General features: G+C 38.5%; 1 protein-coding gene across 1 annotated transcript; it reads right to left on the reverse strand.

Moving 5' to 3' along the window:
• Window positions 1-1482: 1482 nt before the first annotated feature.
• On the reverse strand, window positions 1483-13154 carry MMP27 (matrix metallopeptidase 27). Its single transcript, XM_008522763.2, has 10 exons — window positions 13021-13154; window positions 11931-12169; window positions 10640-10788; window positions 10420-10548; window positions 6110-6271; window positions 5813-5933; window positions 4419-4549; window positions 3428-3587; window positions 2773-2876; window positions 1483-1818 (listed from the first exon to the last, which is right to left on the reverse strand). The coding sequence occupies exons 1-10, from the start codon at window positions 13120-13122 to the stop codon at window positions 1580-1582; spliced, it is 1536 nt and encodes a 511-aa protein (XP_008520985.2). The 5' UTR covers window positions 13123-13154; the 3' UTR covers window positions 1483-1579.
• Window positions 13155-13655: the final 501 nt, after the last annotated feature.

The following is a 13655-nucleotide window of genomic DNA, read 5'->3' on the forward strand; positions in this document are numbered from 1 at the left end:
TTTTATATTTTTAATTCTTCCATTTAGAGGTCCATGGCTCATTTTTAATTTTTGTGAACAGTGTGAAGGAAGGATGAATGTTCTTTTTTTTAATATGTGTGGATATTTGATCATTCTACCACTATTTTTTGTAAAGATTAACCTACCATCTACTACATTCTAGGCGTTCAGCTGTACTTGTTAAGATTTACTGTCTGTTTCAAACATGCAATAACTCTTTTCTATACCTCTTTCTTTTAGGAATCTGGGAACATGGAACTCAAGGGAAAATGCGTCAGTGGGGGACTAGCTGTAGGAATTCCTGAGATTTTCTATGCTTATTTTCTATCAGTTGACACCTGCTCAGTCTTTCCACTCATCAGCATCAAATTCTACTGACAATCTCCCATCTTCTGGGTAAAAAAATTTATGAATAAGTTTGATAAGAATTTAGCTTTGAGGGTGTAAAGGTAAAACCTAACCATAAGAATTTGGAAACACAATTAATACATGGTGTAACAAAGAGGACAGGGACTTTCCACCTATAGGTTTAGGTTCATGTGACCATATATCCAATATATCCATATATCATGTGACCAAACACAGGGAGGAAATTTCCGCATTTCTTATTTATTAGTTTATTTATTTATTTTTATTGAGGTAACATTGGCTTATAATATTATGTAAATGTCAGGTGTACATACTTATATTTTGATTTCTGTGTGGGCTACATCTTGTTCACCACCCACAGACTAACTACCATCTACATTCCTTGTATATGAGATCAGTGTGCACAAAACTCGATTTTAAACTCTCAAAGGAATGGATAAATTCATTGGTCTATGTTTGGGGGAGTTGGAGGGAACACTATTTTCCTACTCCTGCTTGTTCTTTAATTGTTGGGGGATCACCTCTAGTGTAACACTTCCTGCCTCCCTCTAGGCACTCACTCCTCTCTTTGGGAGGTGAAATAACTTATTTGACTGGTGAATTTGAGAGCAGAAACTGGGCACATGTAGCTCCATCCTTGTGTCTTTCTCCTTGGGCTCCATGCAGCCTGTAGGGAGCTCCCGTTCTTGGGGAGGCCTGGTACTTTCCAGTTCTTCTCATGATTTATGGGTAACTATGTCTCATTCTAACATTTCATATTAGGAAACTTGCTCTCCCACAGATACATTCTCCAATATGATCTTTATCAGTAATGAAGTGGCATTTTGTTATTTTTCAGTGGGTTCAGAACATGGATCAGGATGAGGAATGCAGTTTATTGGGCCTCTCCAACTCCAAAGGTGCAGAGAAACTAGAATGCTAACGATTGGTTTAATAAATATCTTCGGTATTTAGTTGTTATAAGACACATGGCTTCCTTCTTTAAGTGCACAAAGCATAAAATAGGCTTAAAGTACAATGAGAGTTTTGTTTATACATGGTAGCTTCCTGTAAAACGAATCAGGCAGTTCAAAATAGCTGTTGAATCTTTATCCAATAGATATTTAAAACTAGGACTGGCAACTCGATGTTAAAGAATAGTTCTATTCTACTTTGAAGCAAAGTTCAGATTAAAAAACATCTGGAGGTTTATTTTAGGACTATGAATTTATTAATAACCGTAGATTTTTTTTAGCATGTGAACAATACTGAAAATAAGCAAGTTCAAGTTCTTATGATAAAACGTCTCCAGTCCTCCTGAATGTACTTCTTTGCTGATACTAAAATCAGATGATGAGTTTGATGGTTCTTTACATTGCAACCAAGTATTGGTTTTCATCATTCGGGTAATGTTCTTTGCCCTAGGGTCGTATTCAAATTGCTTTGATCTACGGAAGAAATAGAAGAATCCTAGAGAGAGAGAATCATGATTAGTTATCTGGCACAACTATATAATGGTTGCATACTCTTTAATTTTATGAATATTGAATAAAATAATTGAACATTATGGAGAGAAAAGAAACTTGTGTAATTATATAGATACATTTTACTTTACTCCTGTCACATGAGAAATATTACTTTATTTCCTTGAGGAAGAAGCCAACACATGAAATGAATTTCAAGGAGCTTACTACCTTTTTAGCCAGACTGTGGTTTTTGCCAGAGGTTCTCAAACTAGGTTTCAAAAAAGCATCTCAGGGAGGGGGAGAAGAAGGCCCCTGTGGGTATGGCCTTAGGCCCTCCATCCTCATTTCTCTAGAGCTGCTCTGCTTTATCTGTTTTAGATTTTGACATTCTGTATTAGATTTCATTGGAATAAAAGATTGTATCACTCAAAAACATTTTTAGACTCCTACTTATTCCATGGTCTAGGTTTTTTTCTTTGAAGATATAGTAGCTGGACTGGTACATTAAATTAGCTGAGATTCTTTTAAAACTGTAGATTCCCAGAGCTTACCCACAATCCTACTGCCTCAGAAACTATAATTTTGCACACAAACCCCAAGCTGTGCATATTAAACTATGTACATTATAGTTTGAGAATCACTGTTCAGTTCATGTGCTTCGTCGTTTTTCACAATTAAAACTCTTCAGGGGTTGTCTTTTAGGGGGTATCTTGGATCAATGATAAGTAAAACTAATTTTGGTACTTTTGGCATAGATTTGAGATAGTGTAATGGAGAACATAATTCAGGACTTACTGATTCAGTTTGTGATAATGCCCAAAGGGTTAAAGTTAATTATTACCTGTGCTCAAGAGTAGTTAAATCACATTAAAATTGAGATATTAAGTTTTTGTGCTGTCTTCCTTCACAGTCAGTAAAGTCTTCCAAGTATCCTAATCGTTAAGGCATTGCGGCTTACCTTTATGCTGGAAAGCAGCATCAACTCGGAGACCAATTCCTGGAAAGTATTTTAGCACCCTCCGTGGATACCCTTTGTCCATGGTTTGGGTCACTTCATCATACCTGGAGACATGGATTTGGAAGGTTTCCAGGGGATCTTTGTTTTGGGAGCTTAATTCTTCTACTGGCTAGCTTGGAGTCAAGTGAGGATGTGGAGAAAAAGTAGGCTAGTAGAGGAAAACTAATTGGATCAGTAATAAAAATATGCCAAAGATTATGTTTGGTTGAATCATTTATAGTGTCTTGAAAACAAGAAATGATAAGGTAAAGAACCCACATCATTTGCCAGACTGATGTTATTCTGAGTAACTGGTCAATCAATGTGAGGGCTCAGCTCGGAGTTTCACAAATTTTGACTGGTATGTTGGCCATTGGCAATTTGGTTGGCCTCACCAGCTTTATTATTTTACCTTATCTTTATTTTTTAAGTTGGAGGAAGATCTTTGGACTCATTGAAACGTTCTTTTGTTTGATGAATGTCATCACCTGAAATTGCTTTCAACATAATTACTTTAAGAAGACTGTAGGTTAGTTTTATTTTTGCCTGTGTTAAAATGATGCTATGTGGATATTTTTATCCAGAATAAAATGGAGTCAATTTTCTGTAAACTTACCTCCAGCACCAAATGCCCACAAAGAAGTAGGTTTTTCTTGTGTTGTGGTCATAGAGAGCTGCGTCAATTTTCTTCACATGTCTTGGAAAGCCAAGTGTATAGATGGATTTGGGATAATCTGGCAAGACAGCATATCCTCTGATCATCCAGAAGTTGTCGTCTGGGAAGAGAGAAAGTGGTTATCTTCCGATCTATTTCCTAGAGGGAGAAATAGATGTCTTAAGAAGTTTGAAAATAATTAGATAATTAGTTTCTCTCAGGTTCAATGCTTAAAGATTTAGTAATCTTACTTTTCCACTTATTCTTGCCACTTTCTTTAGCTGGCTTCTATTGTTAATAGAACACAAATAATATATACCTATAGTTAATAGTGTTCATACCCATGTCAATTGGCTTCACTGTGTTGATTGCTTTTCTAACTCTGACAAAACAGTCAAGTATGTTTGGGCATGTTCCCCTAAATTTCAATACCTAAGTGTTCTCAAAGGTAAGTAATCTGATGAAATCCATGTAAAAACTAGGGTTGCTAAATTAAATAGGAGATAGCAGTTAAATCTGAATTTCAAATAAACAATGACTAATTTTTGGTACAAGTATATCCAAAGTATTGCAAGAGATATATTTACACTATTTTTTTGTTGTTGTTGTTTATCCAAAATTCAAAGCATCCAATTTTTTCATTTTCCTAATCTGGCAACCCTAGCAAAAAAGAAGTATAGAAGAGAGATAGGTTACCTTTATTTGACAGAAAAAAGACTGTTTTTTAGTTTTTGTCATACAGGTTCTTTTAGCTCATGTGCAATTGGGATGGTGTTTACGTTCACAGCCACAGAGAACCCTGGATAGTGGTTCTTTGTGATAGGAGTCTAAGGTCAGGCAGAAGCCCTGCCCATTTGGCTCATGCATGAAGATTAAGCTCCTTGCCGCAAAATACCCACAGACCAGTTCAGGCATCCAGAGGGAGAAGAGGAATCACGATGGGCAAAGCTACCTTTAAAAACCAGAATCTTATCTTTGGAGTTCTCATATGCAGCATGAATATCAGCTGGCAGAGATGGCCATAAGGAAGAGATTAATTCAAATTCAACATTGGTGATATCATAATAGATCCTCCATAGGTACCTGTGTTAAAAAAACATACTTTACATATACAGCCTGTATATGTCTATTTCAACGAAAACATTGCGAACATAGGCTTGTCTTTTATCTATTGAGTTGGTACTTTCCTCATACAATTCAGAGCATTCACACAATTTTCCCCCGCAAGTTTAGGGGATTGTGAGTTCTGTTCTACCCTTTGGGCCACCAAGGTCTGGACATGCCTGTGCCTACTCTCTTGGGTACTTAGAGTAGCAAACTGTCCACGGAAATATCATAAAAAGTTCTCATTGTGCTCAATGGCCTTGTTTCTGCCGAAGTAGCAATACCCAATATTCTAAGCCAACCTCAAGTATTCTGAGAAGAACTTTTCAGTGCTGATGTTTGCTAGAATGAAGAAATGTTATCACGGGCATGGCAAAACATTTCCTCAGATTTTTCCTTCTGGCTGTAAAGTTCTGAGTCTATGAATGAGACTTGAAAGTCCTTGTATTCCATTTCCCTTCTCATGCTGGCAACCCCTTCCTGACAAGCAGTCTCTCAGCCTCTGCTGTTGGGGGCATGGTAGTGACAGCATGTCATTACAGTTCTATACAGCTGTGGGTGGAAGGAGTCTGATTTAAAATATTTTTCCCTTTGCCCCTATATCCTTGTTAGATGGTGTATGTCCTGATGCTTTGTTCTGAAAATATGATCATGAAATACGTAACTGACATACCATGCTGCAATTTAAATCCTATAAATTATACATAGTGAGAGAAGAGGTTTCCCACTAACGCTTTATTGATGTAACATTAGGGAATGGTCTATTGATATGTGTTTAACAACTGGCTCTCCAGGCAGGAAAAAGACCTAAGTTTTATCATTTGATGATTTCCAGGGTGTAAATACTCCAACCATGGCCGGTTTTAAGCCACCAAAGCAATGTGAACTGGTTTACAAAATTCTGGAAAATTTAACAACTGGATCCTGAAATGTTATAAGTCAACTCCAACATGTCACTGAGATTGGTGTATTATTTTAGCTAAGAAGTCACCGAAAGTAGACTCTACTTCACCTTCTTAAACAATGGCAATTTAGAAATTTGCTTAAAAACATTTAAAAATTAATTTATCAAACATGTAGGATATAGACTCATAGTAAAACATTCAAACAGTATGAGGAGTTGTAAAATGGACAGTAAAAGGCACACATTCTCACGATCCCCATGACTCCCTCTTTATCCCTAAATCTCTTGAAAAGAAAAGTCTTCGTAGGAAATTGAAGAGCTTAAGGGAATGGGTTTACCTGCCTTTAAAGAACATTACTTCTCTGCGGAAAGTGGTGATAGCATCAAAAGTCAAATCAGGGTCACAGGCATGGGGTACAGTGGGTTCTTTTGGCTTAGTAGGTGTCTCAGGTAGATCTCCTGTGATGGAAAAGAAATACCACAGTGAATTAAGAAGGCATGTGGAAATACCTACAGAAGGATCTTACCCAAGTGAATATTTTCTTCATAAAATTTCAAGAAGTGAGTTTCTCAACTTCCTTTCTGGAAAGCTTCCTATTTAGTTCACATATATTCAGATTTGTGATGTTGCTCACCATAGATGGATTGGATTCCACTGATATCATCCTGAGAAAGTGGGTATTTGCTAGGATCCAGGGAGACATAATTTGGGAACATCAAAGCTGTTGGATCATTGGAATGAGAGAGCCCCAGTGAATGACCAAATTCATGAGCAGCCACGAGAAATAAGTTGAACCCTTAACAAAAACAGAAAACACGAATACATGAATCAATCAAAAGGAGAAGGGTTGCATCTGAGATTAGGAAGTAACTAAGGGGAAACAAGAAAGGGCTTGCCATCCAGCAGGTAATTCTTGTAACAAATGCACCATCATTTATCTGGGAAAGGTTTCAATACTAATAACTGATATTAGTCACATCATGGAGAAATATGACCTAAAGGAAGCAAATGGCAGGAAACAGGTGTTTCAGAATGGATAGTATTTAACCATCAGTTTTGGATTGTTGCTAGGTTATCCTATATGTGATCGTGTTTTTCCTACGTATATTCTTCCAAGGTTATCCATTGGCTGTAGAATAAAATGCAAATATCTTAACATGGCTCTCCATGATCTATCCTTGCCTTTTTTCCAGCCTCATATTTTAACTTTCATATTCCATGAGCTGGCCATATTGAATCATTTGCATTTCTCATCAATATCACGTTCTTTCTAATCTCTCTGTCTTAATATCTCCATCTCTTTTGCCCAGAATATTATCTCTCCCACCTCCTTTTTGCCTACTTATCCTACTTCTTCCTCAGAAATCCCCTCTAGAGTCATCTCCTTCATGAGGCTTCCCTTATCTCTCCAGCTCCTATCCAGGCTGTGTTAAATGCACCTCTGGGCTTCCATAGACTCAGTGATAATTCTGTCATAGCACATAAGGGACTGTGTTGTCTATTTCCTTCACCAAGCTGTGTACCCTGTCAGTACAGGGACTGTGTCTTAATCATCTTTTATTCCTGGTGACTGCTAAACTGCTTATCCATAGTGGGTGCTTAATAATGGTTGCTGGATCTCCATCCATGTGTTTATTTGGATGGAAGAATGATTAGATGCATCTCCTACACAAGACCACAGTACCCCGGACTCACCCATACCAGAAGTCTTAGCATGCCTGGTGGAATTGCCTTTTTATCTCTCTTGCTCCCACTAGTCTGTAAGGTTCTAAATATAAAAGACTGTCTTTGGACTTGCAACTAAGCCTGTGGATCCTCGGGAAAAGTCTGAGCCTTTCATGATGAAGACTTGTCCGGTGATGTTTGCACAAAATAAACATGAATGGCAAACGATTATTTCATGGCCTTTCGTGCTTTTCTGCTCTAGCCTTTGCTGCTGCCCCTTGTCTGACTGGCAATGTCACTGGGTGTGGTTTTGGATAAGGGATGGGACAAGTGACTCTTTGAAAGAATAATTGAAACTCAGGTCATCTATATGAAGTCCAAATCTTTATCTTGGCTTTCAAGACCCTCTGCAGTCTGAATCTTATTCACCACTTAGCCTTCTATTCCACAACATTTCTAATACTTGATTTGGTTAGGTTGTTTTGTCCAGAACACTGTCTACTCCACTTTGCCTTCTGGTTCCTGCTTAGCCTTCAGGTCTCAGATTTGGCATCACTTCCTCCCCTGACCTCTGCATTTGGGTTGGAATTTCTTTTGTGTGCTCCTATTATATGGTTATAGCTCCCTTTAGCCCAGTGTTGATCATGTTGGTTGGAATTTCCATTTGGTTGTGTGTGCTCCCTAGACTGTAAACCTAGGGCAAGGTCTGTGTCTCGTACACTGTTGCACACTCCATTTCTATGACAGAGCCTGTGTCATAGTGGGTTTTGAGTAAAGCATTGTTGAATGACTTCATTTACCAAAAATTTGCAGAGCGTCTATCATGTGCTGACAGTATTATAGGCCATATGATACTGTAGGAAAAAGATAACTTCTCTGCTGTCTTGGAGATGTTATTAAATATATAAATCACTCTAATCATCATCATCATCAATGCTAATAATCACCAACATAATTATCAATGTTAAAACAATTTCTGAATGTTCCCTATGGGCAAGTTCTTTGCAAGATGTTTTCACTTTCCTTATGGGTAACTTCTGTTATCTTCCTGCAAGAAGGGCATTATCCTTATTCTACAGACAAAGAAACAGAGTAAGAAAAGTAATTAACTTACCCAGGGTCCCTCAGGGAGTAAATGGGAAACCCTGAAAGAAATCAAGGTCAGACCTTGGTTGCTCTTGCCATATCACCACACATGCACCTGTAAGGCCTGTTTCAGTGGTTTAGTGTGTGTGTAGCACATACACACTCACACACAGGCTTGACGTTGCCCTCGCTTTAAAAGATTCTCAGGAAAATCTCTCTATATGCTTAAACTCCTTTGATATTACCACGCAATGACTTGTCCTTCCCTTAGGAAGTAGTGGCATTAGCAGATGACTTATGACTATTGCCCTTAAGCAAGTTACACTAAGTCTTTTGTACCCTTTCTATAGGGAAAGCCTACATATTCCAAGGAAGGAGATAATCATATATTATATATTATTGACAGTTTTCCTATTAAAAAAATCCCAGTTTTATAGAAGATTACATTTGCTTGAGGTTTTGTGTTTTTATTAGAGAAGAGGAAAATGTTTTCTCTTTTACGTCAATGAGCTAAAAGTTACACGATTGGGTGTTCCCTGGGGCCCGCATTTTAGACCCTGAGGGAATGCAACAAAGCAATTGGAAGACAGCCATTTTGGCATGTTGCCTGGTTATCCACCCAGAACTTGTTGGAGGCCTCTATTTATCCCCTGCCTTGCTCAAGCAACTTTTGCCAACTTGGGGCCCAGGGCTCTTTGCACTTTTTGATAATCCACCCCAAACATCCCCCTTGGCAGAGAGCTTGGAGCAGTGTGGATAATAGTACTTACGACTGAGTATTGGATTTAATAGAGATAAAAGAAACCCCCAGTGAACTCTTGGAGTAATCTCTGCCTCTAGATGGGAAAATAAAGCCTGGCTGAGCAAGGAGAGTTATCCTGATTTTGGCAAGCACTAGGATATTTCCTATAACTGCCTGATTGAACATATCCACTGCCTGTAGCCCAAATCCAAAGAAATATTGGGACATGTCTCAGCAGAAGATAAAAAGCAGTCATGGTCCATTCAATTCCTCCATTGTTTGGATGACAGTGTCATCCTACTTCCTTCGTCCTCTTGTCTATGATACTAACTCATTTAGCAGTGGCAGCAACCAAGCCCAGAGTTCCTCTGGTGCCTGAAGTCCAGTCATACTGACTTCTTTACCTTCCTTGTTCACTAGCAAAAGAAGAACAATTACATCACATGTTCAGACTTAGCAATGAGTGGCCACAGACCATTTTGAGTTACAGGCTTTCAATTTCGCAGAAACTATAAAACTGATCTATAGACTATCTGGAGTTACTTGGTCAGGACTGAACTGTGACCTTCTATACCACCCATCAGCAGAGCCACGCCTTCTGCTTTCCTGGGACCCTGGAAACCAAACGGCAGACCCAAGATGACTGTTGTCAATGATAGAAAAACAAAGTGGGGAGGACCTGAGTCTACTCAGCCTGCTCCTTTGATTGGTACACATACTTTTACTGTAGCAAAGTTTTGTTTTTTTGTTTGAAAAGTAATAAAATATCTCTTATTTCAGTGCCAGAGAGGTTCATTAAGAGAAATAAAGTCAAACCACTTGGTTTCAAAGAACAGGTCAAATATAAAGGTTAGGGTCTGATTCCTTGATGGATGGGCAAGAGTTAGAAGAGGAAGTTCATGATTATAAATAGTCCTTCTATGGGCCATGAACCCACACACCATCCTTCGATCACTAACTCAAAATTACCACCTCCCTAGAGTCGTCTTTCAATCCTTAAGCCACAGATGACTTTTCCCATTGGTACAGCACACAGCACATTCTGCTTTGTATGGTTGTATGCGAACCTAGGCCTTATATGCCACACAAGATCATAAACCTCTGAAGGGCTGGAACTTTTGTAGTACAACTTTGTGGTCCATACAACACCTTGCATAGTTGCAGGCACATAGTGGAACTGCAGGCATTGTGGATGTATGAACGAATGTATGAGTAAGTGAAGAATGTTCTGTTCATAAGAGGATTAGAAGTTTTATGAGGGTATTGTATGCCTAAGGCTCTCAACTGTACAAGCACAATTGTCTGGACAGATATTGAAAACTCATCCATGTCATCTTAGAATACGGAAAATTGTGGGGAAATTGGGAAGTAAAAAGCAACTAGTTGCAAAGCTATTCTTTTCAGGGATTCTTTAGAATACTAAATTTTGTTCATAAAGAAATTGAACTCACCTACTCCATCCTTGGTCCAATTTTCATCCTCATCGAAGTGAGTGTCTCCACCCAGACCCAGACCAGGAGGAAAGGCATGGCCGAGGACTCCCAAGGGGCCATCAAAATAACGAGGACATCTCCCATGGACTGAGATACAATTCATGGGGGAAAAAGAGATCAGCCTCCTCAAAGCTCCTGATGAATATAGCCATATATTTCCCTCTGCTGAAAACCTTACCTCGGGTCCTAAAGGCAATCATGATATCTGCAATCCCCTTGGAAATCTTGGTGAACATTAGTGGAGTAACTTTGCTCCACACTTCTAAACCTTTTTGGATAGCCTCGTCTACATCAGCTCGTGCCATATCTGGCGTATAGTTCATGATTCTTAAAAATTAACAAAAATATATCAATTTGTGCTTATACATGCATGTATGCAAATATACTACAAAAAGAAAATCATTTCTATTTCATCAATCATATGCTGCAGCAACTTTTGGTGTGGTGTTATTCTTACATTTGTATAATACTTTACTGTTTAAATAAAGCACTTTTACAATGCTATATAAATCAGTTCTCTCATCTGCCCTATTAATCAGGGAGTGTTATAACACTTTAACAAATGAGATTCAAAGAGGTTAAATAACTTCCCTAAGATCATACCCTGAGTGGGAGAGCATTAATTTCATGTATGTGTTTGCTGTGTATATAACTGCATTATAAATATGTTCTAAAAAGAATTGAGATTTATTTTCTCGGATGGCTTGTGGGAATCAGTCTTGTGTCATGTATTAAGAGTATAAATACGTGAAAGCCACAAAAAGGTAGTTACTCAGGAAAAGATTTCCCTCCTGTTTATATTTGTCTTCCTAAACCTATTTTCATCTCAATACCTAAGGCTCAGTAAGATGAAGGAAGAACTATCAGAAACTCTCTAGGGCCAGCCAGGAGGGCTGTAGAGTGGTGGTCAAGGTCACTATTTCTATCTCAGGTCACGGACACACTTCATCCTCTTTCTGCCAATGAGCCAGCCCTCTTTGCTTGAGATGTCTGGGGACAAAGCACTCCATACTTCACTCCGGAGTCCGTCTGAGATTTGACAACTCTAACTCACACACGTCTCTAACATGAACTGGTTGTGCTCCAGGGTCTTCTCATTTTCTCTTGAGCACACTGCATCTGTACCTTCAAGCATCTGCAATCGGATGGCAGTGCTTCAGGTCCTGAGCCTATTTGGAGCTGGCAGAGGCCAAAGATTAGAGGATCTCTGCCAGAGCCAGTCTGCTGACAAGAGCTATGTAACCTTGACTGTGGTAAATAATCTGTTGTTTCAGTTTCTCTTTGTTTAAGGTGGTAATAACAGCGGTGCCCACATCACAAGTTTGTTGGGAGGACGGAATGAATGAAATCTATAAAGTGCCGTGCACATAGGAAGTGCTTGGTAAAATAACCCATGATTATTTTTGATCCTTGGAGATTCTATTCATGTTTCTTTGGATTAAGGGGAAATAAGTGGTTAGAAGCATTACCTGTATGTGAGGTTGTATTTCTTCCACCCAGGGAGAGTGTAGCCATACTGACCCACATCAGGCACCCCACACCGCGGTGTCTTCATGATCTCAAGAGTGTTTGAATCCAGTTTTCCAGTCACCGTCAATCCAAAAAATGCTTGCATTTCCTGAATTTTGCCATCTATGAGACTCTTGTTCTTGCTTTGAACAAGATGACTCCCTTCTATTTCAAGAGAGTAGAACTGGTTGAGATATGCCTGAGCAAAAAGACAAAAAAAAAAAAAAAGAAAAAAAAAGGCACAAACTACAAGAGAGCAAATCTTCACCTCAGGTTACAACAAAATTGTCTGAAATCCTTTTTGACAGTTCGGAGAAGAAAAGGAAATAGGTAATGAGGGGAAGGAAGGAGTGAGGGAAGAAAGAAGAAAAGAAGGAAACAGAGAGGAAAGGAAGGAGTCACCTCATTTTTTTAACTTTCAAGGACTGGTTGAGCTATGCGTGACCCGAGTTGGCCAAACCACAAAGCCTATAAAAATTCAAACCTCCACAGAGGAGAATCAAGCTATTTCTATGTGTTAAATGATCACATATCTTACAAATTTTTGCTATTATTTTCATTTTGATGTTTCCTTGAAACAAATTCTAGAAGAAATAGGTGATTATTCATTTCACAAATTTAATGAATTTAATCAAATAGGGCAAGTTAACTGGACTAATTTTTAGCGGGAATCTCAAAGCAATGTATTATTCATGCATAAAGAGATAAGGGCTCCAAATTGTAGTTGGGTCCTCCTGGTTGTTATTGAAATGCTTTTATAGAGACCTCCATTTCTTACAGCGCTGTCCTCTTTCTCCTCTCACTATCTCCTCATTTGTAAACATTGCTTAAAGTTGTAGCAAATCCTGCCTTTTCCTCTACCCCGCCCCTGCTCTCCACCCCTCACACAGTTCTTTGAGGTCCTTAGGGCAAGGGAACCAAAAAGCAGCTCCTTCTTACAAGAAAGTTCAGGACTCTTTTATAGGAATTTGCTGTCTTTTTAGGTCCCAAGACAGTCAACAGAATGAATTTTTTATTAATAGTTGTTAATAATATTTATCGAAACAGTACCTGAGCCAGCTGCATATTTTCCTCATTTTCCATTTTTTGGTCTACAGGAAATGCAGAAGAAAATGTTATAAAGAGCAAACATAGAGGCAGAAGGCTCTTCATTCCTTCCTCTTCTCAGTTGAAGCCTGGTTCTGTTTGCATAGAATTTAGAAAATAATAGTGAGACGTGGCATGCCTTGGCCTCTATCATCCCTTAATTAATAACAGAAAAGGACATTTGCCATGAAGTGTGTCATGATATGCTTTATTTTTTTCTTAGCTTGACTTGGTTTTGCAATCGTGATCCACAGTTGCTTAGGAAACATAGCCATTGTTCATTATTGAATTCATTATAATCGGAAGTCAGCTTCCAATTTACTTTTGTCTTTGCAAGCTGGTGGTTTTCCTATCCATAAATTCTTGAAAGTTTATGAAATAACATTCTTTTGAATGAAACCCTAGAATATCTCGAGTGGCGTAGTATCATGAAAAGACAATTGAATTAGGAATCAGATTACCCTAATTAACTAGGGTAAATATCAAACGTTTATTGAGCACCTACTATTTCCCCCTATCACTGTAAATGCAAGTGTGAATAAGATGCCACTCTAACTTTGTTGGAGAATTCAGACATTTTCAGAAACTAATGCCAGACA

Source organism: Equus przewalskii, chromosome 6 (genome assembly GCF_037783145.1).
Source record: "Equus przewalskii isolate Varuska chromosome 6, EquPr2, whole genome shotgun sequence".
Lineage (NCBI taxonomy): Eukaryota > Metazoa > Chordata > Mammalia > Perissodactyla > Equidae > Equus > Equus przewalskii.